Consider the following 24,438-nt stretch of genomic DNA (forward strand, 5'->3'; position numbering starts at 1 on the left):
TTAGTAATGGGGCAAAGTGAGATCCTCTCTGAGATGCTTGCTTTAGAGGTCTAGATTTAAGCTTCAAAGGTCTAGGCCACTGGGTTAATGTGTTTCTTTTTTTTTGTGAAGCTTAAGGCCTTAAATCCCCTTGAATGACTTGTTTGGACTCTCAGATTAGGTCTGCATTGGACATCAAAATGTTCTAGTGCACTGATTGGAAAACCCTCTTTCAGACTACAATAGGTGTCCCTGATGGCTGCATGACAGAGGCGTGCAAACAGAAAACAGCGTACCAAAAGCAAAGAACATTCTGCACAGTCCAGAAGGGTGCCCCAGAAGGCTGCCCCTCATCTGTGCTCTCACCCAGCCCAGAGGAAATGGAGCCCATCCTGTCTCCCACACCATCTCCTCTCCCACCAGATAAAAAAAACCAATAACAAAGTTACGTGCTCCAAAGCGAAGTGGCGGGATTCTTTTTGTGAAAAGATTCTTCCAATACCAACAGTATGAACAGTCTCCTTCCTATTCTTCTTTGGAAAGCTTTCACCAAAAATGAGGATAATTGAGTTTAACATGCTGGGTGTTAAAGCTGGAGACCTACGGCATAGCGGCTGTGGCTGAAAGGAAGATAGGGAGAGGGACCGGACTCAGGCTCTCACTGGTATAGGGAATTCCCCCTTCCAATGCAGGTTGCATAGAGTACTGAATCACCCAGTAAATATGTTTCAGAGGTGAGATTTGAAGCCAGGTCTTTCTGGTTTTGAGGCCAACTGTCTAACCACTATTCCTGTCCCTGGAAATGTGATTGCTGATCAGTTTGGAATATCTAAGAGAGGGAGGCTACATCCATCTTCAACAGGGGATGTTCAGACTGACCGAAATGGAATCACTTATTCTCTTGTTCATTTCCTACACCTCCCATGATGGAAAGGAATACATTCCTAGACCACTTCATTTTCTTTGTAATTGATCCCCAGAAAAAAATGCAGACCTAAAAAGTACATGATGATCGTGGGCATTTTTGTCACAGCTCAGATGGACTGATTGAGGGTGTCCCGGGAGGGGACTAAGGTCTTGAATCTGTGGACAGCATCTTTTTTTAAGAAATCATTTTGTCTGCATAATCCACTCAGATGTCTGTGTTTAAAAAAGACAAAGCTACAGACTTGAAGTGGATGAAAGGAAGAGAGGGCATTCATTGTAAATTAACCTTTCCTGAGGCAAGGTTATTACTGAAGACGATTTTCAGTGAGGAAAAGGGCAGCTTTGCTTCTGTCATGTTGCTAAATGTGTGCATCTAACAGTGGAGAATGTTTGCTGTTAGAATTCATTCATTGACCCTCATGATGAAAACCAGGGTTTCTCCAGCTGAGAATTTCTGCTGAGCTATGGAGCCATATTTAATTTTTGACATAGCTTCCTGAGTACTTTCAGTATCCCCCTGCTAACATCCAATCGCTGGCTCTTGCACATGGCAGGCACATTCTAAGTGAAGAATGAATGGTTCACTCAGAACACCGTACTGGTGCAGCTGGGGTCATGGGTTTCATCCTTTTAGGGGCAAAATACTTTTGCATTCCTGACCCCAGCCAAGTCTGCAGATCTTTGCCATTGGTCAGAAGGAAAAACTTTTGAGGGATGGATGTAATGATTTAGCCCAAATCAGGACCACCATAAAAGCCATTTCAGGTTGATCCTTCCCAAGGCATCTATATAGTTATTGCTCTTTCCCCACCAAGGAATGTACCAGCCATATTCATCGTCAATCTAGAAAGAAGTCTTTTATCCTTAGCTTTTCAAAAAGAATGGTAGAAAATGCTTTCCCACTAATTAACTGGAGGGCCTTCAGAAACCTGTCCTTGGTCCTATCCTTTTCAACTTTTTTATCAACCACTCAGACTATAGCCTCAATGAAACACAAGGTATAGACGAAACAAATCTGGGAGATAGAATCAGGATCCAAATAGATACCAGTGAGTTAGATCCTTGGATTGGCACATTACCATAGCCCATGGACCAAATGGGCTTATGGGCAAAGAATGGTTTTTACTATTATGTTTAATGTGTAAAAACCATTCTTGGCGCACATCATTTCAAAAATAGCCCTCCTGGCCTTAGTGTGCTAACCCCTGGGTTAGGAAAATGGGCCATATCTAATATTATTGATTTGAATAAAGATAAATATAAAGTCTAAAACATGGACTCAAAAGAAATCAACTAAGTTCAAGATGGTGGGAAATGTTGCTGATATTAAAACATGTAAAAGGTAACTGGCCATTTTATTGGCAGTCATAGAAGTTCCTGTGATCTTAGGCACTATTCCTAGAAAAACAGTGCCCAGAATGAAGGAGACGGTAGTCCTGCTATGCCCTACCCTGAGACAACTATGTCTAAATTCATACTTTCTTCTCTGGGGGGCCATATATTCAGAATACTGGCAGAGGAAAATGTCAACAAATATGATTAAGATGATGAGGCCATTCCAAACCATGCCATTTAAGGATCATTGACTAAAGGAACCAGGGGTATTTTAGCGTGAGGAAAAAGACTTGGAATAAAGGAGTAAGAACGGAGAAGGGAAATTGGTGTCTTCTAGTATTTGAAGGGCTCTCATGCAGAAAAGGGATTACATTAATTGTGAGCTCCCAAATGGTGGAATATAGCAGTACCAGATCTTAAACTGTACTATAAAGCAGCAGTCATCAAAATATGGTACTGGCTAAGAGACAGAGGGAGGATCAGTGGTATAGACTTGGGGTAAATGACCTCGGCAAGATAGTGTACAATAAACCCAAAGATCCCAACTATTTGACAGAAACTTCTGGAAAAATTGGAAAACAGTATGGGAGAAATTAGGTTTAGACCAAACAGTGGAATAAAGGAAATGTCTAGAAAATAGAGAAGTGACAGATTTCAGCTTCATATCAGGAAAAGCTTCCTGACAATCAGAATTCCACAAAAATGGAATAAAAAAACCTCCTTTTCACATTGAGGCTAGACAGGTGCTTGCCAGAGGTAGCAAGAGCAGTACTCCAGTTTGAGGTGGGGAGGTGAGCAGGAATTTAATTAGGGGCCCTGGGAGGTCCCTTCTCAATTCTGCAATTCTCTACCCTTCTTACTGTCATTACATTTTCAATTCCTTCCTCTCATCCCTTTTCTTCCCTCATAACCCAACATCCCCATCTCCAACTATCTCCATTTATTTATTCTGTCGGTGGGAGTAGCTAGATGGTAACAGTGAGCAACTAAGTAATACAGTAAATAGAGGGCTAAGCCTAGAGTCAGGAAGACTTCAAATCTAGCCTCAGTCACTAGCCAGGTGACCCTGAGGAAGTCATTTAACTCTGTTGGCCTCAGTTTCATCTGTAAAATAAGTTGAACAAGGATATAGCAAACCACACTCATATCTTTGCCAAGAAAACTCCAAATGGGGCCACAGTCAGACATGACTGATGACTTAAGAGCAAAGTTTTTCAACAAATATGCAAGTGCCAAATCTGTGCAATACACTGAGCTGCATGCTAAGGAAGCATTTTTTTTTGTTTGTTTGCTTTTTTCACAGGGGGGTTGGGGAGGGCAGTGGGAGGATAAAGAAGGAGTTTGCATCTGCCCTTTTGTTAACATAACAGAAAAAAATTCCTCATGCAAAAAAACTGTACCAATATAGGTCTTCATCCTTTCTCCAACTTGTAGTCTTAAAGTGCCTGGGAGACACTGAGCAAGTAAGTGACTTGCTAAGGCTAGAAAGAACATTGTGTATTAGAGGAGGGACTCAAACCCAGGCCTTCCCAACTCTGAGGCTTTATCTCTAGGCCATGGGAGTATACAGAAGTGGATACAGCATGGACTAGCTCTAGGACTTCTGTTATTTGTCCCTTACCAATAACATACAGGGTGTCTTAGGCTTTTGAAAATGGAAAGACCTATTAGGGATATGTTACAATTAAATTGAAGACCAAGTTGAGGTTTCTAGGTGACATAGTGGAGAGAGTGCTGGGCCTAGAGTGAGGGAAACCCGAGTTCAAATCCAGCTGTATGTCCCTGGGCAAGACATTTCATCCCATCTGTTTGGGTTTTCCCATCTATGTTATTGCTCCATCATTGGACTCAAAACAAATCAACTGTTAATTTCAAGATGATGGTAAATGTTGCTATTAATTCACATAAAAAGATAACTGGACTTCCCAGCTGTGTGACCCCGGGCAAGTCACTTGACCCCCATTGCCCACCCTTACCAATCTTCCACCTATGAGACAATACACCGAAGTACAAAGGTTTAAAAAAAAAAAAAAAGATAACTGGGCATGTTAGAGCGCAGGTTCATTGCCAGTCTAGACTACAGCATGGCGGCCCCAGAAGTTCCTGTGGTCTTAGACCTTTTTCCTAGAATGATGGAGGTGGCCGTCCTGCTGTACTTCACCCTGAGAAGACTACATCTAAATTCTTACATTCATGACCCTATTTGGGGTTTTCTTGGCAAAGATACTGAGGTCATTTACCATTTCCTTCTCTGGCTCATTTTGCAGGTGAGGAAACTGAGGCCAACAGGGTTAGGTGAGTTGCCCAGGGTTATACAGCTAGGAAGTATCCAAGACCAGATTTGAACTAGGGGAAAACGCCCAGCCCTCTATCCCCTGTGCCACCTCACTGCTTGCTCCTTCCTTCTCTACAAAACGAGGATGTTAACTAAGTCCTCTAGAAATCTTGCCTCTTTTTTTTTTTCCATTAAAAAGGAAAGAGAAGGTATGAAGACATGATGGTCAAGTGTCACTCATGAAATGGATAAGGGAGAAAATGGAGTGTTCTGTTTCTGGGGTGATTCCCTTCAGAGGCCCCAGGATATGAGGAATCAATCAGCAAGTACTTATAACCCCCATTGCCCAGCCCTTACCTCTCTTCTGCCTTAGAACCAATGCACGGTATTGATTCTAAGGTGGAAGGTAAGGATTTTTTTTTTAAACCCACAGAACTGTGGGATTTCCTTTGTTCCCAGTTAGAGAAAAGGTGAGAAATAGATGAGCATTAGCTGAGGCCTTGGCATTGTTTTAACATTGTGCTTTCGCTGTAGCTTATCACAAATTCTTTCTCTCTTTGCAGATAAGGAGCGTATGATTCCAGCTATTAATTGATTGCTTCTATCTTCCCTTTTTCAAATTTCCAAAAATCCTCAATGTGGAGTCTCCTGTGCCCTCGGTTCATTTCGTTTACTTGTTTCCGAGATGAACATGAGCTTCATTTCTTTTTCCATTTTAATTCCAACTAGACTAGCCATGAGAAAACACTGTGCCATTGTACACACTCGTATCGGGGCTTATCGTTTAGCCTGGTGAGATGTCCGTGTTTCTGTTTGTCAGTAGATAAAGGAGTATGTCCCAATCCTCCATGGCTCTTTTGTTCATTTCTCTTATTATAGGAATATTTTTAAAAGTATTTCAGGGCCAGCTGGGTGGCTCAGGGGACTGAGAACCAGGCCTGGAGATGGAAGGATTTGGGTTCAAATTTGATCTCAGGTACTTCCTAGCTGTATGATCCTGGACAAGTCTCTGAAGCTCACTTGCCTAGTCCTTATCACTCTTGGTTCCAAGACACAAAGTAAGGGCTTAAAAAAATAAACAAACAAACAAACAAACAAACAAACAAACAAACGAAGGAATGAATGAATGAAAGAATGAATAAATAAATAAATAAATATTTGTATGTATATGTATGTATATATATGTATATATAAATAAACTTTGATTTATATAGGCAGTATAGTATAATGGACAGATCACTGCCTGGGAGTCAGAAGATCTGTGTTCAAATTCCAGTGTCTGAACTTACTAGTTGTGTCACCAGTGGGATATCATTCATCCTAGGAGTTTCAGTTCCCTTATCAGTAAGATGGGGGTAAGAAGTTTCCCAACCATGTTTTACAATCAGGTAGCTAGATGGCACAATGGATAGTTTTGAATCTGTAGATGAGAAGATTCAAGTTCAAATTCAGACATTCCTAGCTGTGCAATTCTGGGAAAATCACTTAATCATTTTTTTTTCTGGAGGTAGAAGACCCAGATTCAAATCCAGCCTACCTCCTTATTACTTTATCTCTAGGGATCTGTTTTCTTAGGTGTAAAATGGCTTGGGTTCCATTCTCTCAAGGTTTATGTGAACTATATCAATATTTGCAATATTAGATGTTAAAACTGAAAAAATTTTAAATATTTATTCACTTAAAATAGTATTAACAAACTTTTGCTAAATAACATTTTATGAAAAATAACTTTCTAAGACAAATTTAGTGAGAGAATGGCATTGTTTTACATATTTTTGCAAAATGTTTAATGTGGCTTAGTAGAAAACAGTTGAATTCTCATTTCTGCTTCTGCTTTCAGTCTATTTTTTTTTTTGCCTGAAGTATATGAAGAAATCTGGCCTCATACAGATACATAGTTGGAAAAGGTATCTTAATAGGCAAATAACATCTTAATATTATTATGAAAGTAATTTTGACCTCTTGAACCCAAACGCCAAAGAACTAGTAAGTATCAGAGTTTGAATTCAAGTTCAGGTCTCCTGATTCTGACTTTCTACTGGGCCTCCTTCCTGCCTTTCATACATGCAGATTTTATTTGCCTGCCTAGATCTTAACCTCTTTGCAGTCTGGATTTGTGTTCCATATTCCATAGCATCCTTGCACCATACCTTCATGGGTATATACTTGTTCAGCTGAATTGAGATTAATAGGATTAGTACTCTAGAACTCAGTTAAAATTTGTAACATTGTGCCACAGAATAAAACTCTGAAAATTCCAAATTCTGTGGATGCCACAAATCCATCTTCCCCACGTCTGGGGCTAGAAATGACCACTGGGATCAAACAAAAAAAGGAAGGAGAAAAGATATGGTGGAATTACAGGAAATTTCACTTAGTAATTAGTGGCCATACAAGTCATTAAAAAAAAGGTAAACAAGCAGCCTCAACAGTGATTACTTTGGTAATTTCAGTGAAACCATATTCATTTACATGCCACTGTATATTTGAATTTTTCATCATTTGAGCACCCAAGATAAAGAGCTGGGCATTACCAAAGGAAAAGGTTTGATAAGCAGATTATATGTAAACAAAAAAGTAAACAAAGAATATGTAAATATTTTATAAATTATTGCCTACTTTGTTTGCATGGTTCGGCACTATAACTACTAAATAATTATAAATGATTCCTATCCACCATGAAAGTAGACCCATCAAGAATTCCACTTGGCAAGACTTTCTTAGCCATTGGATTTCTATACTGACTTGATAATAACAATGAATTTCATTTTTCAAATATTCTACAATTCAGAGAAGATTTTCCCCCAAATTACTAGAACATTAAACTTGCTTGCTTCTATTTTATTTTTATCCAAAACATCTAAAAAAATTACTTCTTTATCAAATCCTGGGTAAATATGTTTCAGTGATAAATGCAAACCAACTTTTATTTAATTCTCAATTAGATCCCTGCTAGTGCTATTAACTGAATATTTTATTCAAACTGTAATTATCTATAAGAATTCAAAAACCGATACATTTGTAACCAAACTGAGTATAAATTAGTTATAGGTATTTGCCAGGACATTATTTATTTACTTATTAGAGTATTCATACTTAACAAGAGTGCTAGCCTTTGGATATCCGAGAGCAATGGCAATCTTTTTTGGATAGTCTGAAAAGACAAGATTTCAATATGGCCCTTAAACCATAGGTCTTCCAGTTGTGTGACTCAGAAAACGAACAATGTCTACACTAAGCCCAGAATGGCACAGAAATCCAGATTTGCTTTTTCCAGTTTCTTTCCTAAATCAAAGAGATTAGAAAGTTAAAGTGAGGTTATAGGGGAGCAATGAGGCGTATGGCAGTAGCAACTGAAGTAACTCTGCCATTACCCCTCTCTCCCCTGTGTTCAGTGATGGCCTTTCCCAAATATTTCCTATATTCCTATGTTTCTATATATGATGGATTCATATTCAAATGTGTTTGAGGACAAATACACATTATGTTTGCTCATATTCTTTCTCCCATGATCCTCTGGCTATCCCAGTGTTTTCCCTGTTGAATTCTGTATATTTATTATTTAAGGGGGAAAAATTCCTAAAACTAGAGAAGGAAATTGGGAGTTAGACTATTCCAAGCAGAAGTAGTCTTCTCTAGTGTACAGTTTGGGCACCATTTCTGTAAGTATTCAGATACACCGGAGCCCTACTTATTCATATGATACAGTAGAAAAAGACGTGTATTCCAAGACATTACTTAGCTTTTGATCCTTGAGAAAGTTACTTTAACGCTTTGGGATTTAATTATTTAATCTGCAAAATAGAATGCAAACTCCTTCGTGGCAGGAATTGTTTCATTTTCTCTGTAATCCTAGCATCTAGACAGTTTTGGACAAATTGGAGGGGATACAAAGATAAAAATGAAGCAGTTCCTGCTTTCAAGAAGCTTATCTTCTCCCAAGCTTATATTTGGGGGGGAAACAGTGAAGAGTACAACCTCCAGAATGAGAGGATCTAGCTTCCACCTCGAATGTTTCCTACTTGGCTGACTTTAGGCAAGCCATTTAAATTATCCAGACCTCAGTTTCCTCCTCTTGAAAATGGGGGAGATTGAACTAGATCTCCTCTCAGCTCCCAATCTACAATACTGTGGTTCCACTCTCAGGATAACTGGGCCAGAGCTACCCAGCACTTGAGCTGAGCTTTACAAAGAGGAAATTCCATGGTGGACATAAGGCTGAACTAAACAAAAAGCCTTTTATTTATTTCTCCCTGGTTGACATTCTAATGCAATGCTGATGGGCCATGTGGACCTTTCGTCTCACATTCTCAATGCAATTTAGGTAACTTACTAAACATCACCTTTTTTTTAACCCTGACCTCTTAGAATCAGTACTGTGTATTGGTTCTAAGGCAGAAGAGCGGTAAGGGCTAGATAGTGAGGGGTAAGTGACTTGCCCAGGCTCACACAGCAGGGAAGTGTCTGAAGCCACATTTGAACCCAGGACCTCCCATCTCCAGACCTGGTTCTCAATCCACTGAGCCATCTAGCTGCCCCCTCAACTTCATCTTTAAAACATCCATTTTTCTAGGTGAAATTTCTCCAAACTGTGAATCAGAGATGGTTGAACAGTACAACCAGGTTTTTGATTTCCTACTCCAGAAACATTACACTTGGAGGGGCAGCTGGGTATCTCAGTGGATTGAGAGTCAGGCCTAGAGACGGGAGGTCCTAGGTTCAAATCCAGCTTCAGACACTTCCCAGCTTGACCCCCATTTGCCCACCCTTACCACTCTCTTCCACCTAGGAGCCAATACACAGAAGTTAAGGGTTTAAAAAATAAAAAATAACAAGCACTTGGGTCATTGTGCTCTAAGGTTTACAAAATACTTCACTGTTATCGAATTTGAACCTTACAACAACCCTCTGAGATGCTGTAATTTCTCCATTTTACAGATGAGGAGACTTGAGGCTGGCTTGCCACACAACCAGTAGTCTGAAGTGGATTTTGACCTCAGATGTCCCTGATTGCTGGTCCTACACTTTATCCACTTTCCCACCTAAATACCACCAGTGTGCTCCAATTAGAAAGCAAGCTCTGAATCTAGCACAGGGCAGACATTCCACATGTAGTTTCACAGTCAGGGGAAAAAGCCCGTTTCCTTTGGGGAAAGGGACATTACTGATTCAAATCAGATTTAACCTTTTTCATTTTTAGGTTTTCTCAGGTTAGCATCTGTTTTCAGTAGAGATTTTTTCTCTTTGGGGTCAAATCTTCTCTGTAGCATGTAAGAGTGGTTCATAAATAAGAAGCTCCTAAACCAGCCTGTGTCAAATCAGGCAAGTCCACCATTCAATTCTATTAAGCAGCTACTCTACACTTAGTCTCACCCTAAGATCAGCAAATAATAAGCATTTAATTAAGGACATCCTATGTGCCAGGCACTGGGTAAGCACTATTTTAAAACATGGCCTCATTTGAGCCTTACAACAGCCCTGGGAGCTGTCTGTGCTGTTATCTTGATTTTTACAGCTAGAAAAACTAAGCACACAAAGGTTAAGTGACTGACTCACACAATTAGTGTCTGTGGCTAGATTTGAACCCAGGTCTTCCTGACTCCTGCTTTAGCACTCTTATCCGCTGTATCAGCAGCTGCCTAGGAATAACACGATTGTAGGAGGTTCCTGAGCGGTGCCTGTGTTTGAGAACCAGAGACCCAGTCATGGATCACAGTGTACAGGACGGGGCATGATCCCCAATGAAAATGGAAAGAGTATTGGCTATACTGCAAAGGGCTTTGAAATCTTCACACAGAGGTTCCCATTGATTTGATCGGAGTCCCAGGCTTTACAAGAAGGCTAAACTGACAGACCACTAGAGAAGACAGGAGAGTAAAGGGTAAGAGTGGGTGGAATCAGAAGGGACAGTCAGAGAGGAAGATCCCTCAGCAATCAGGATGGTGTCCACTGTACATGCTGACTTGTCAGTCCATTGACAACATCCTTTCCCTTTTTTTTTTTTTAAACCCTTACCTTCTGCCCTAGGATTGGTGCTGTCAATCTGAAGGCAGAAGAGTGGTAAGGGCTAGGCAACTGGGGTCAAATGACTTGCCTGGGGTCACCCTGCTAGGGACTGTATCTTTTCTAATAAAGTAAGTCTGGGCTCATTTTATTGATATCTTTCAAGTCATTTGTCTATACCTTCTGGATCATGATTTCCACCCCCTTCTTGCAAATTTGATGAATTTGTTGTTGCTGAGAGGTTGTATAAATCTGGTTGTTGTTTAGTAAAACCAACACCAAAAAGGCAAAGCAGGTAATCATTGACAGTTCTGACATCAACATTTGTTTCAATCACGGTCAAACCTTTTTTTTTAGAGCATAGAGCATATCTGTTTCTGGATAAGATTCACTCCTCTGAATATCTTTTGTGATCAAGTTAAACATTAAAACCAGCCTCATCATCCTATAGATCAGCAGGGTTCTCTTCAAAAACATTACCCTTGAGACCATCAAAGACAACTTTCATTCCTCGAGTCCTGTTGGCAAGCTTCTTATGCAACATACTGAACTTAGTTGTGCTTTGACATCGTACTAATCCTTCTTTGAAAATAGAGCCTACATCTTTCTTCTTGGCTCACTTTCTCACTCATTTTGTCTCATTACTGTCAACCACAACTGTCTCTTGGAAAATGAAAAGAAATGAGAAATTAATAGCTAGGTAAATTGAACCCACAGCATTTCCTTTATTTGCTTTACTAGTAATCTTGTCAGAAAAGGAAATAAGGTTAATTGGGCATGGTATGGCCATTGTCTAGAATCAACACTTCCTTATCTGCTTTTTCTTTAATGATCCATTCTAGAATTGTTCCCATCCTTTAAAAAATTAATACAATTGCTTTGTAGACTTTCTTCTCCCTTGTTTTTAAAATGAGGACATTTGCCCTTCTCAAATCTTATGGCACCATCAGGCTTGTCTGTTTTCTGTGATTTTTCAGGTATCACCAAGAGTGGTTTAGCAGTCACACTGACCAAGTTTTTCAAGGCCTGAGTATATAGTTCATTGGAGACAAGGACTTTAATTCATCAAGGGCAGCAAGATGCTCTTTCCGTATTTATCTTGGGTATCAACTACCTGTTAAGTTGTTTTTGTTGAGTCATTTCTGGTGAAGAGAGTGTATTTTTAACAGAAAACAGAAACAGGACAAAAATCAAGGAACTCTACCTTCTCTCCACTGTCAATTATCTCTTCCACTCAAGACAAAGTCCCTATCTTTCTCTAATCTTCATTTTTCTTCCAATATAGCTGAAAGAAACAAAATGGTTTTTTTTTTTTTTTGGTTTTTTTACTGTCCTTAGCTTCAGGAAGCCCATGCATCAATTATTCAGGGCTTTAGCATTCCCTGACTTTTTTTATACCAAGATATACTTTATTCACTCTCATTCAGCCTTGCTCTCTTCTTCTAATCATTTCATTTTAAAATCTAAGTGAATTCACAATAATTCTTGTTAAATTCAATTTTCTTTTCTCACTGGAGCTGTTTTCCTTTGTGTCTTCAGAATGTAATTCCTGAATTCTTCCCATCTATCTTTCCTGAGATCCCTGGAAACCTGCTTTCCCAAAATCTAGAGTACATATCAGCCTATAACTGGATTTCTTCTAGTTCTAGTAACTTCTAGTCTTACTCCTTCCCCAAGTTCTCACCATTCCTATGCCAACAAACCATTTCCTACACTGTTTTTTTTTTGTTGTTGCTTTTTTTTTTTTTAATAAAACCCTTACCTCCCATCTTTGAATCAATACTGTGTATTGGTTCCAAGGCAGAAGAGCAGTAAGTGGGGGCAGATGGGTGGCTCAGTGGATTGAGAAGCCAGGCCTAGAGATGGGAGGTCCTAGGTTCAAATCTGGCCTCAGACACTTCCTAGCTGTGAGACTCTGGGCAAGTCACTTGACCCCCATTGCCTACCCTTACCACTCTTCTGCCTTGGAACCAATACACAGTATTGATTCCAAGATGGAAGGTAAGGGTTTAAAAAAAAAAAAAAGAAGAGCAGTAAGAGCTAGGCAGTGGGTGTTAAATGACTTGCCCAGAGTCACACAGCAAGAAGTGTCTAAGGCCAGCTTTGAACCTAGGACCTCCCATCTCTAGGCCTGGCTCTCAATCCATTGAGCCACTCAGCTGCCCCACCACTCCCCTCATTTTCTACACTGTTAATAAGAATCAGATGCAGAATAGAATATTCCCTTGTTGGATCTTTTGCTTTTGGAAGGATACAAAAAAAAGTTATTAGCAAAGAGCAAACTTCTAAGATATTTCTGCATAAAATCTTCCATCACTCCTATACCATGCCTATGCCCAAGTATGTGCTGTTTCCCAAATTCCTCATTTCTCTTTCTGTCTATTTGTAGTATCCTCCAATCAGAAAATCACTTGTATCTCTCCATCATACTTCCCCCTTCTAGTTACTCACACGAGAGTACCTTTCTAATATGCAGTGATACTACAATTATTCTTTTTCTTCTGAAAAAAGCATTCCCATCCAGAACCATGTTCTGTGGTCATGGATTTCATCTCATCAAGTTGGCCACCTTGTGAAGGGAACTTCAGATTCTCTTATTCATACAGACACCAATTTGAAGCCATTGGTTATGCTTTTGAACCTTTTAAGGATTTTGTATTTTGTAAATACATTCATTTCAGCAACTATTCTCCTGGTTTTGAAGCTACTCTCTATCGTAATACAGGTAATACAGCTAGGTCCTACTCAGTGTGACTAATGAACCCTCCCAAGTGGTCACATGAATCCAAATTCATATTATTTGGAATTATGTAAAATAATGGCAATTGCTTCTAGCCTAATGGAAATAGGCCATGTAAATCTGAATAATGTGAAAACTTTAGGGGAATAATTGTTTGTACTAATTGAGTCCTAGTTGTATGGTTGTATATGCACGTATGATTGCCATCCTTTTTTTTTTAAAGCTCCATTGATTACATCTGTAAGGCACTTGGCAATCGTGATTTTACTAGGCATTGTCATATGTATTCCTCCTCTGGTCAGGAATCTTTCATCTCTCTTGTAAATCACGGTCCAGAAATCCAAATCCCATTCTTAAACACAACTGTCTTACCCAAATTTATTTTTCTCTTGCACATTTCTTTTCCTCCAGTGGGCAATAGTTAAGAACACACACCTTGTGTCCTGGTGGTCTTCAGTTCTTTGTCCAAGTCTTCATAATTATTGGCAATTTAGTTCTCTTTTCAAAGTGTCGTTTGTACCCAAGGAAATCATCACAAATGAGGAATTGTTATCCATTCTGTTAAATTCCATAAATCTTGAGATATTCTCTGTTATGTCTTGGATACATATACTATACAAACAACCTAATACCTAGTTTGGGAGATGTGTCCAAATCCCCCACACAGTCATCATCACCCACAAAAATCTCATTAGTGCTACCATGGTTCTCCAGAATTCTCTGGTGACATTGGACTTATGTATCATTGATGGTAGGCTATAAATGTATATTCCCTAAGGTCAATCCTTAAGCATTAGAGGAGTTCTAAAACTTTTTCGTGTCCTGGATCCCTTCTCTGAAAAAATGTTTTTAAATGCATAAAATGAAACCAAGAGAAGGAAGCAAATTATGTTGAAACTGTTGTCAAAATGTTTTTCAAAAAAAAATTCAAGAACCCAAGAACTCCTGCATGAAACCACCTCAGATGCTATTGTCATAACTAGTTTACTAATGATGTTTGAAGGTCCTTGCATATAAGTTTAAAAAGAAAACCTAACATCAATCTTGAACATGCATAATATTGCTCAATTGCTATCCATCCCTCAAAACTGGAAGGCTGGCACCCTCCCATGCAGACAAGAATCTAGCCTACCACTGATTCACTAGCAAAGAAGTTGTTCGACATTCATTTCAAAAGGATTCTGCCTCTCACCATTGCCAGAAAGCAGCAGGAAACAGTATGGAAAGCAGCTGGCCTTTTCTTTCCTCACCATGGCTGCCTCAGTCCCCTGCAAGGCTGCAGCTGCGTCCCTTGTCCCAGTTTACCATGTTTGTAAATGAATTTGAGATGCAATGGAAGCTGATGTTCCTTCAAGGGAAGTTTTTCCTCTTGGGCTTAAGAAATGAAACTGAAAAGACAAAACTCTTAAACTTCTCCTTCCCTTCAATAATCTAGAATAGCACATAAAACTAATGTCTTCTTGTCTGGCAAAATGGAAGATGGTGACCCAAGTGGTACCTTAGAATGAATGAGCATAGGTCAAAAAAAGATAGTGTAAGAAAACCATTATCATCGCTGAACAGATGGCTTCACCTTCTTCCTTATGGCTACGGCATCAAAGAGACTTAGCTCAACCTTTGATAGACTATCATAGCTGAGAAGCTATGACACTTGGATGGCTGCTGTTTATTTACTGTCTCAAGAAAATAAATGTAATCGCTCTCATCAAACCAGGTCAGAGGACTCCTAACATTCGGGCTACCTTGTTAGTTAGTAAGCTTATTAAGCATCTCCTAAGTGCCAGGCACTGAGCTAAGACATGGGAATACACAGAAAGGCAAAAGGCAATTCCTGCCTTCAAGGAGATCTCAGTCTAATGGAGGAGATAATAATCAAACTATGTATAAACTATATCTATATGTATATAGACAAGCTTGTTTTATATATACATATTTAGGATAAATATGATATAATTAAGACTGAAAGCTCTAGGCTTAAGAGAGTTTGAAAAAAGCTTCCCATAGAAGGTGGGAATTTGGTTGGGACCTAAGGGAATGCAATGAGGCAGAGATGAGAAAGGAGATGATGCAGATGGGCAGTGGAACTGCCCAGAGTCAGAAGATAAAATATCTTGTTCATGGAACAGCAGGGAGGTCAGTGTTCCTGGATCAAAGAGGAGGTGGTAGGGTGGGGAGTGAGGATAAATAAGAATACTAAAAAGGTAGGGGGTGTGGGGTGGCTAGGTTATAAAGGACTTTGAACACCAAAGGATTTTGTATTTGAACATGGAGGAAATGGAGAGCCATTGGAATTTATTGAACATGGAGTAAAATGTTGGAAACATCACTGGTGGCTGAATGGAAGACGTAGGTTTTTGCAATAATCTAGTCATGAAGTGAAGAGGATCTATATCAGGGTGGTGTCAAATGAAAGGGGGGTGGGCAACTGGGGCCTATAGAAAGAAATGATCAGAAGCAGTGGGTCAGGATCCACTTGGATCTTCCAAATCCATCACTCCTTTGCCTGTGGATAAAATTCACATTTGGTGGAAAGAGAGAGAGAGAGAGTCAGAGAGACAAGAGAGAGACAGAGAGTGTGTCTATAAACACACACTACTATCCTTCCTGGTTAGATGAGGGGTGTTCAATGAAAGGATCAGTGAGGCCAAAGAAACTTTAGATGTTTATTTTGGAAGAAGGCTTGTTGGAAAGGCGTGAAGTTCTACTGTAGATCTCAAAAATAAAAGGGCAGGTAACATGGACCAGTTAGATTTGTTTTAACTTGCCTTCAAAAGGCAGAACTAAACACAATGGATGGAAGTTGTAGAGAGAAAAATTTTTCCAGCATAAGGGAAAATATTCTAACAGTTAGATCTCAGTGCATTTCCCGTCACCAGGTATGTTCAAGCATAGGACAAATGACAATCAGGGATCTAACAGAGAGGATCCATCCCCGTTCACATGTGGGTTGGACTTTTGAGGACTGAGGTTTCCAGTCCTAAAATCTTCTGACTTTCGCTCTAAAACACTTGTCAGTGAATGTTCTGATTCTGTAACCATGGAGCAATACAAACAAATATGGGACTAGAAATGTAATATTCTTGTAACTGTTCCCACATTGGGTGTAGGGAGATAAAGAGAAGGGTTTTTTTTTTGTTTTGTTTTTTATGTCATCACTCTTGACAAAGAGGCTCAGTTTTAAGGGCAGTATCTTGCACTGGAGGGAATGCTTCAGTATGGACTCCCCTAAAAACACATTTGGCAAGACTCGTTTATGTGTCTCTTCATTTAGAACTATTTTACTGAATGCTAATGATTTGTATAAGATACTATTATTCCTTCTTCTGTAAGCTTGAGCAGTTTTGGTGATAATTAAAACTGTTAAAAATAAAACAGGTTTGGCATTGACAGAAAGGTAAAAACCAACCCATTGAGCAGGTGACTAAATTTTTAAGTTGGATACAGCTAACCTCCGGATATTTTTTCTGGAAAAGAAATAAAGTTTTATGGTACCCAACAAAATATACTCAACTCCATAGTAGGTTGTTCTCTGAGAGGAAGGAGAGCTTTCTAATTGTACTTAACATTGTTAAGAATAATTTAAAGAAGGGTCTTTGTATTTTTGAAGCTTTGGAAGCAAAGACTTGTTCTAGGAAATTATTTTTACAGTGTAACATTTTTACAGGTAACCTTGTACAAGGACTGTGACATGGAAGACTTTGGGTTCAGCGTATCAGATGGATTGCTGGAAAAAGGAGTATATGTTAAAAATATTCGCCCCACTGGACCAGGAGACCTAGGTGGCTTAAAACCATATGACAGGCTCTTACAGGTAAAGCCAAATGTGCATTTCCAACCATGCATGTCTAACATGGCACATATGATTAATTTTAAAAGACCAAATGGGCATATTTAGAAGCTGAGAGTGGTGGTCTAGTTGCCTGGTAGAGGGTGATACCACTGATGAGAACTTTTTAGCTCTATTCTTTTCCCCCTCTCTAAGGCCCCTTCCAGATCTAAATGTTCTGAATCCTTCTAACCAGATCTTCTCTCCAAACCTTCATCATCATGACTCTTGAATCATTTTGTCACAATCTCAAAACCTGACTTTACAAGGTGATCTCCTAATGTCAAGAGGAAGGTGGAAGTACTGAATGCCAATAATTTATTCTACTGTAAAAATTATTTTAAAGAAGAAAAGTACAAGAATAATGTTAGTACCTTCTGTAATAGGATCTATCTCAGTAAAGACTTATGCCCTTTAAAAAATATTCAGTGGAATTTATTCATTTCACAAGACTTTTGACTCCTAAGAATTACACTTTCCAGAGAAGCAAGTTAGAGTTGAACTTTTGGAACTAGGCAGGTAAGAGCAATGGTCTAGAGCAGTGATGGGCAAACTACAACCTGTGGGCCAGATGCAGCCCCCTAAAATGTTCTATCCAGGGGAACGACATTATTCCTAATCTGAAGAATACAATGAGTAGGATACAATACAATGAAACTTTGAAAGAGTTGCCTTAGAAACAGACTGACAGATGAGCATTTCCTTTCCTTTGGGCCCCTCTTTAAAAAGTTTGCCCATCACTGGTCTAGAGTGATACGGAACCCAAATTCCCTTTCTTCCTGGATCAACTGAATATTTCCCAAAGGCCCATGACATTCAAGGTAGCTGCAATTATGCCCACTTTATAAAGAGAAAGTCTGCAGGATCCCTCATCCTGTTAATAAGCAGTCTTTCTTTACTGTCAGCCTGGATGTTTCTTATTTGAACTCACCCCCCCCCCCCAAATTATCTTGAAAAACAAACTGTAGGGTAAATGGCCCTTCTTTTGCAATAGGTATTTTCACCTGGGTAACTATTAGGGCCTGATTAGTTCCACCCCAAGTCACAGAGGGTCCAGATAATAGTTTACTGACAGTGTATTCCTTCCTCTCCTAAAAGGAGTGACTCTTTTAAAGTAACAGCACTAACCTAATGGTATTCCCCAAACTTATGAATCGATAACAAAATAATCACTAGCATTCAAAGACAGAGCCTCCTGTTAATCTGGTGGAGTTCAATATAAACATAATATCCTATTCTAGAATGAATTCTAGATTATATTCCCTAGGACTTTCTATTCCTGGAAATTTGATATGAATGCGTTGCCTTGGGAATATTCCCAAATTTCCTTTATCAATGAGACAGTTATTTCACATTGACTTTGCCCCAGGCTTCTGCCCTCCTACACTCAATAAAGATAATCTCTAAAACATCCCTTTTCCATATGTGCTTTTCCAGATAATTGAATAATATGGATAAATCTACCACCCTGAACAATTCCCAACCCAAATGTGCAGTGTATATATATCATCCTATTTCAGATCCCCTAGAGTCCCTCCAACACCATTTTGTCCTTGATCTTGGCCATATATATTGGGCACATATAACCCAAAGTGCTGTTTTTTTCAAAGCTTTTTTCAGAAGTTTCCCTGATGACATCTAAAGGCAATTTCCTTTCTAAGCATCCCTTAAATATTCACAAAGCACTTTTGGATGCTGCCAAGGACCCCTAAGAGCATCTAAGTGATTGAAAATAAAATGCCATGATAGTTCAAATATCTGGCCAAAATATTTCAGTCTCCACAGGAACCATTTCAAACTTTTTCTAACCTCGAACTTCCTATATCACCACTGTTTCCTTCATTCTAAGATGATCATCCAGGCTAAATTAGCTCTCTTCATATTCCCATTTCTAAGAAAGAGATGTCCTTGCTCTTTTCCAAGACAAATCTACCCATTCCTATTTTTTCTAGGATAACACCACCATCCCTTTTTTGTTTTGCTTCCATCCTTCTCTACTGTCAACATAGGTTCTATGAACTTGGTTTTTAAAAATTATTATTTTGATAACTATATTTACAAATAATCAATTTCCTTTGAAATATGTATTTTTTAATGCGTTTGAAAACATTATTCTGAGAAAGAAATATTCTCTGGGCTTCACCAAGATAAAAAAAAAGTTAAGAACTCTTGTCCTAGAGGGACTAGGAAGCTCAGAGGCTAGATTGCCAATCTGGCAAGTCATTTAATTCCAATGACCTAACCCTTATACTTAGTATCAATTCATAGCAGAAGGTAAGGGTTTAAAAAACAAAAAACAAAAACCTGTCCTAAAACTTCTATACTATATTCCCTTCCCAACCACTTTGAAAAAAAAAGGAACATAGCCTTTTCTTCACTATAGCCTCCTATGTGACTTTCACCCCTAATAGCTCAATTCCAGAAGCCTTTATCAAGTATCAGGTACAAGGTATTAGAAACTGAAAAGCATCAAGCAAGCCCCTAAGATTAGGATTATAGTTTATGAGGCAGGAGACAATACAAAAGAAGTAAATGAAAGGTAATTTAGGGATGAAAGAAGCATCAGCAGCCAAGTGGACTCAGAAAAAGTTTTCTTGTACGTTTCACCTAACAAGAACTTTTAAAAAGCTAGTAAAAGAAGGGGCGACATTCTAAGTGTAGGGGGAGAACCAGACTCTATAAAGGCTCAGAATGATAAATGAGTTCAGGGCAGAACAACTAAGATTTGGGAGGGTTTGAAGGAGAATGATTGAAAAGTCTGGAAGGAAAACCTTTTTCAAGAGTTCATAATAACCAAGTGAGTTTATATTTTATCCTCAGGGCAATAGGAATGATTAAAGAGTCTGAACAGGAAAATCAGTTGTTCAAACCTGTGCTTTAATTTTTTTTTTTTTAATATTGGAAGCTGTGCAGAGGATAGATTGGAAAGGAAGGGGAGTAACTTGAGCTAGGAAAAACAATTGTGAGATTACTGCAGTTGGCCAGGTGAGAGGTGATGAGGGCTGCCATTTGAGAAGAGAACAGGATAGATGGGGAAAATAGCATGGAGGTAGAACCCACAAATTTGGTAACTGGGACAGCCAAAGAAGAGAAGAGCTGAGGTCGTAAACTTCGGTAATGGGAAGAATGATGGTGTCAACAGAAAGCAAGAAATTTGGAGGAGAGACAGGAAGATCATGAGTGCTATCTTGGACCTAGTGAATGCAAACCACCCATGAGACATCTGGATGGAAAAGTTTAGCAGAAACCTGAGGATGTAAGACTGGCATTCAGGGGGATAAGAAGTACTGAATATAATTTTGGTAATCATTTGAGATGATTACCAATGAAAAGCCAATGAAATCAAGAGAGAAAGTGAGAGGGAAAAGTATCCAGGACAGAGCCATGGAAAACACTAAAGGTTATATAGGTTAGGACACAGATGAGAATCCAGCTGAGCCGAGCAAGAAAGAGCAACCAAACAGATAGGAGAAACAGGAGATAGCACTATTACATAGAAAGCAAGAAAAGAGTTTAGTCAATCATTCCATCAGTCAACAAATAATATATGCCAATTAGGAATTGGTCTAGGGACTGAGGCTACAAGTACAAAGGCTGCTACTCCTACTCACGATGAGCTTAATATATACAGCATAAATATAAAGTTAATAAATACACCTTCTAAATACAAAGTAATTTGGAAGGGAGGGCACTAGCAGTTGGGAGAGGGTTAGGAAAGGCTTCACACAGAAGACAACATCCAAGCTACATCTTAAAAGAACTCTGGAGGGCAGCGAGGTGGCTTAGTGAGTAGAGGGAAGGTCTTTGGTTCAAATCTAGGCTCAGACACACTTCCTTGCTTTGTGACCACGGACAAGTCACTTAATCCCATTGCCTAAGCTCTTACTACTCTTCTACCTTGGAACCAATACACAGTATTGATTCTAGGATGGAAGGTAAGATTTTTTTTTTTTTAAAGAAGAATTCTGAGAAGCAGGTCAGGAGGGAATATATTCCAAGCATGAGGGACAGCCAGTACAAAACCATGGAGACAGGAGATGAAGTGGGAGGGGAGCAGAGAGAGAAGGCCAGTTTGTCTAGATTGCTGTGATGTGTCTACAGAGATAAAAGCTGATGAGATTTTTTTAAAAGATAAGAAATGAGAAACAACCACTAGACTTGACAATTAAGAGATTGCTAGTACCTTGGAAGGGGGTACTTACCACCACTTGTAACACCTTCTGTCTTCAGACTTTCTCCTTTTTTTACTCATTGCACTGCTTTCTTCTGTCTCCACATTTTAAAAATAACTTCTGGTTTCATCTCAAAGTTGTATATTTGGGGTTCAACTGTGCTGTCTTATGACTCAAACAGTAAGTCAAAACTGACATTCTTGACCTTTCAGGTTAATCACGTCCGTACAAGAGATTTTGACTGCTGCCTCGTCGTACCCCTCATAGCAGAATCTGGCAATAAGTTGGACCTGGTTATTAGCAGAAACCCCCTGGCTTCTCAGAAGGTAGTCCCAGATCAACAACGTACTTTACCGGGTGGAGAATGGGGTGACCAGAACAGAGCTTTCTTTCAACAATCTGGACATGGTGGTAGTCTAGAGACACGAGAACCCACTAATACATTATAGCAAAGATTTTTATAAAACAACAAAGGACAATATATATACATGGTGCTAAAAAAATCCCTTTAAGATATCTGTGACATTTTAAGGCACAGATCAATCATGTGGCATTAATTGTAAAGCACAGGGGCTTTTAAATGTCTCTCATGGCTCATATTCACTATTCTTTTAAAATTGGAGGTTTTTCTGGTGACCACTATGATAAATGGCAGGCCAAGCCCAATGACAGACAAAAAAAAGATAGCATAAAGTAGGTAAGTCTTTTCTTCCCTCCCATTAATAAACTAAAGGATCTTTGAAAAAGTTAATTTCATACTTTCATCTTAATATGACTGGTTTTGAGAAGAAAAATAAATCTCATTTTCTAAACTATCCTTTATGATAGTATCTTATAATTCACTTTTAAACCAGCTGGTTTCTGGCTCTAACCTAACAGTAAACTGTATGAACAAGGCTCTTTGTAAATTTAGCTTTATTATGGGGAGTGTTTTGTGAACTCTTGGTCTGCTACAGTGGGAGGGGCACAGATATAAAATTAAGTTTTATTAAAGTATTTCCACATACATGCACGTAGGAGGCTGTGGTAGGTGATGGTAAAATGTATTGCCCAAGTATAGGAACAATTACTAGGATGTATGTTATTCCCTATGCAAGAAAATACTTAACAGGTCATGTCTTGCAACCTGTAGTTTTTTTTTTTTTTTAAAGGATGGGGATCTTTTTTCTTAAGTAGCTAAAAAATTCTGGAAAAGGACTACAGTCCACTAAAAACTCAATCTGAGGGTTTGTTTTTAAATTCATTTTCCCTTCTTTTTCATAGAAAAAAAAAAAAAAAGAAAAAGACTTAAGTATCTGTAACAAAGAATAAAGTGTATTCAAATGAGGCTAACTTAATGCCAGGCAAATCAAATCCATATCACTACATATGTTGTTTTGACAGATTGAGGGGCGTATAGCACATGTACTTAGAAATTCCACTGAAATATATTTTGTTCTGAGCCATGCCACTTATAGAGATTGTAAATACATTTTACAAAATGCATTGCCAATTCCTACCACCCCTCAAAGCAATAAATGGTGACAATTGCTTCTTATCCTCCTGAGCAACTGTTTTCAGTTGTTCAGATATTTTGAGTAGTCATGGTAATAACTGTTATCTGTTAAATATTAAAAATTAACTAGATCTATATATTGACTGTAGGACCTTCATTAACAAAATAGTCATTTTCTAACCCCTTTGGTTTAGGTTAAAAATTTAAACACCACTTAAAGACAAAATATCACTATCTTCTTTACCCTTTTTTCATGAAAAAGCTCACCTTCCTTTTGTGCACACACAAATGTTTTCTTCATTCAACACTGCCAGGGCAAGAAAAGAAAATTTCAAGTAGAATGATGTTTGAAAGAATCATGAGTCACTTAAATATGTATTTTTATTTGTAACAAACAAGTATTAAACTGTAAAGTATTTTTGTACAAATTTAATACTTTAATAGCATGATATTTATCGTCTATGTATGGTTTTTGGGAACTCAGAATTGTTGCAAATTTGTATGAAAAAAAAATCAAACTGTACACAGTGGAATAAACAGTAATTTAAAAAAGACAAAGCCTGGCATTGAGTATAAACTATCTGAGACTTAAATCCACTTTGGCTGGATACTGCAGAATACAAATCAGATATAAAACAAGATTGACAGTTTCATTTAAGTGAATGAGGTTTAAAAACAGAGGTCTTAAAATAATGCAGGACTTCCAAAAATTTAGTCTAAGTACTTTATATGATACAGATCATGATGGTAAACCATGAAGTAACAGAAAACAGTACAAACTACTATCTACTATGCTATCTTTCTTTAACAACGGCAATTATTTTAACCATGGAAGACTGGTAATTTTTTTCACTTTCAATTCAATCCAACAATTAAGCACTTACTATCTGCAATGCACAACACACCTTTTAGCAAATTTTACACAGAAGCATTTAATTATCTAGTCAAATTCTATTAAAATGAACACAAACTATCCATGTTCTTGACTTTCTGGACTATTATATGTAAATATTACATGGAATTTAATCTATAATCCAAAAAGTGAATGAATCAAAATCAACAAAGATGAAATTTAACTAGAATAAATGTGAAAGTGTGAAGTCCTGAATTTAAGTTTTTTTAAATCAATGAAGTCAGCAAATAACTAGAAATTTTGACTTGAAAACCATTCATGTGAAGAAAAAAACAAAACCAAGGTGATATCTTTTAGAATGAACGCTGTTAATTGGAGTGTATCCAAAGGAAAGGATAAGCAAGATGTTGAAGAACTTTGAGTCATGTCCTATATGGATCAAAAGAGGAATTGAGGGGGGGGCAGCTGGGTAGCTCAGTGGATTGAGAGCCAGGCCTGGAGACAGGAGGTCCTAGGTTCAAATCCGGCCTCAGACACTTCCCAGCTGTGTGACCCTGGGCAAGTCACTTGACCCCCATTGCCTAACCTTGCCAATCTTCCACCTATAAGTCAATACACAGAAGTTAAGGGTTTAAAATAAAAAATAAAAAAAAAAGAGGAATTGAGGATTTCAAAATTTACCCTGCCACAGTAAAGGCTTAGAAAGGACATTAAAACTGTCTAATATCTTAAGGGAACTGTGTTGGATAAGAAATAACAGAATTATCAATGAGGGGGGGAGAAATTAGAGAGAGGTACATTTAGACTTGTAATTAAAAACATCTTAATAATTA

The 24,438-nt window shown here is 38.5% G+C and overlaps 1 protein-coding gene across 1 annotated transcript in view; it reads left to right on the forward strand.

Annotated features, from left to right (window-relative positions):
• GRIP1 (glutamate receptor interacting protein 1) overlaps nucleotides 1-21,706 on the forward strand; it is a 491,773-nt gene extending 470,067 nt beyond the window's left edge. The window contains exons 19-20 of the mRNA XM_044679204.1: nucleotides 16,924-17,070; nucleotides 21,470-21,706. Coding sequence (XP_044535139.1) covers nucleotides 16,924-17,070; nucleotides 21,470-21,706 — 384 coding nt within the window. The remainder of the gene's footprint in view (nucleotides 1-16,923; nucleotides 17,071-21,469) is intronic.
• The last annotated feature ends 2,732 nt before the right edge of the window (nucleotides 21,707-24,438 follow it).

The sequence above is a fragment of the Gracilinanus agilis genome, chromosome 5, assembly GCF_016433145.1.
Source record: "Gracilinanus agilis isolate LMUSP501 chromosome 5, AgileGrace, whole genome shotgun sequence".
Lineage (NCBI taxonomy): Eukaryota > Metazoa > Chordata > Mammalia > Didelphimorphia > Didelphidae > Gracilinanus > Gracilinanus agilis.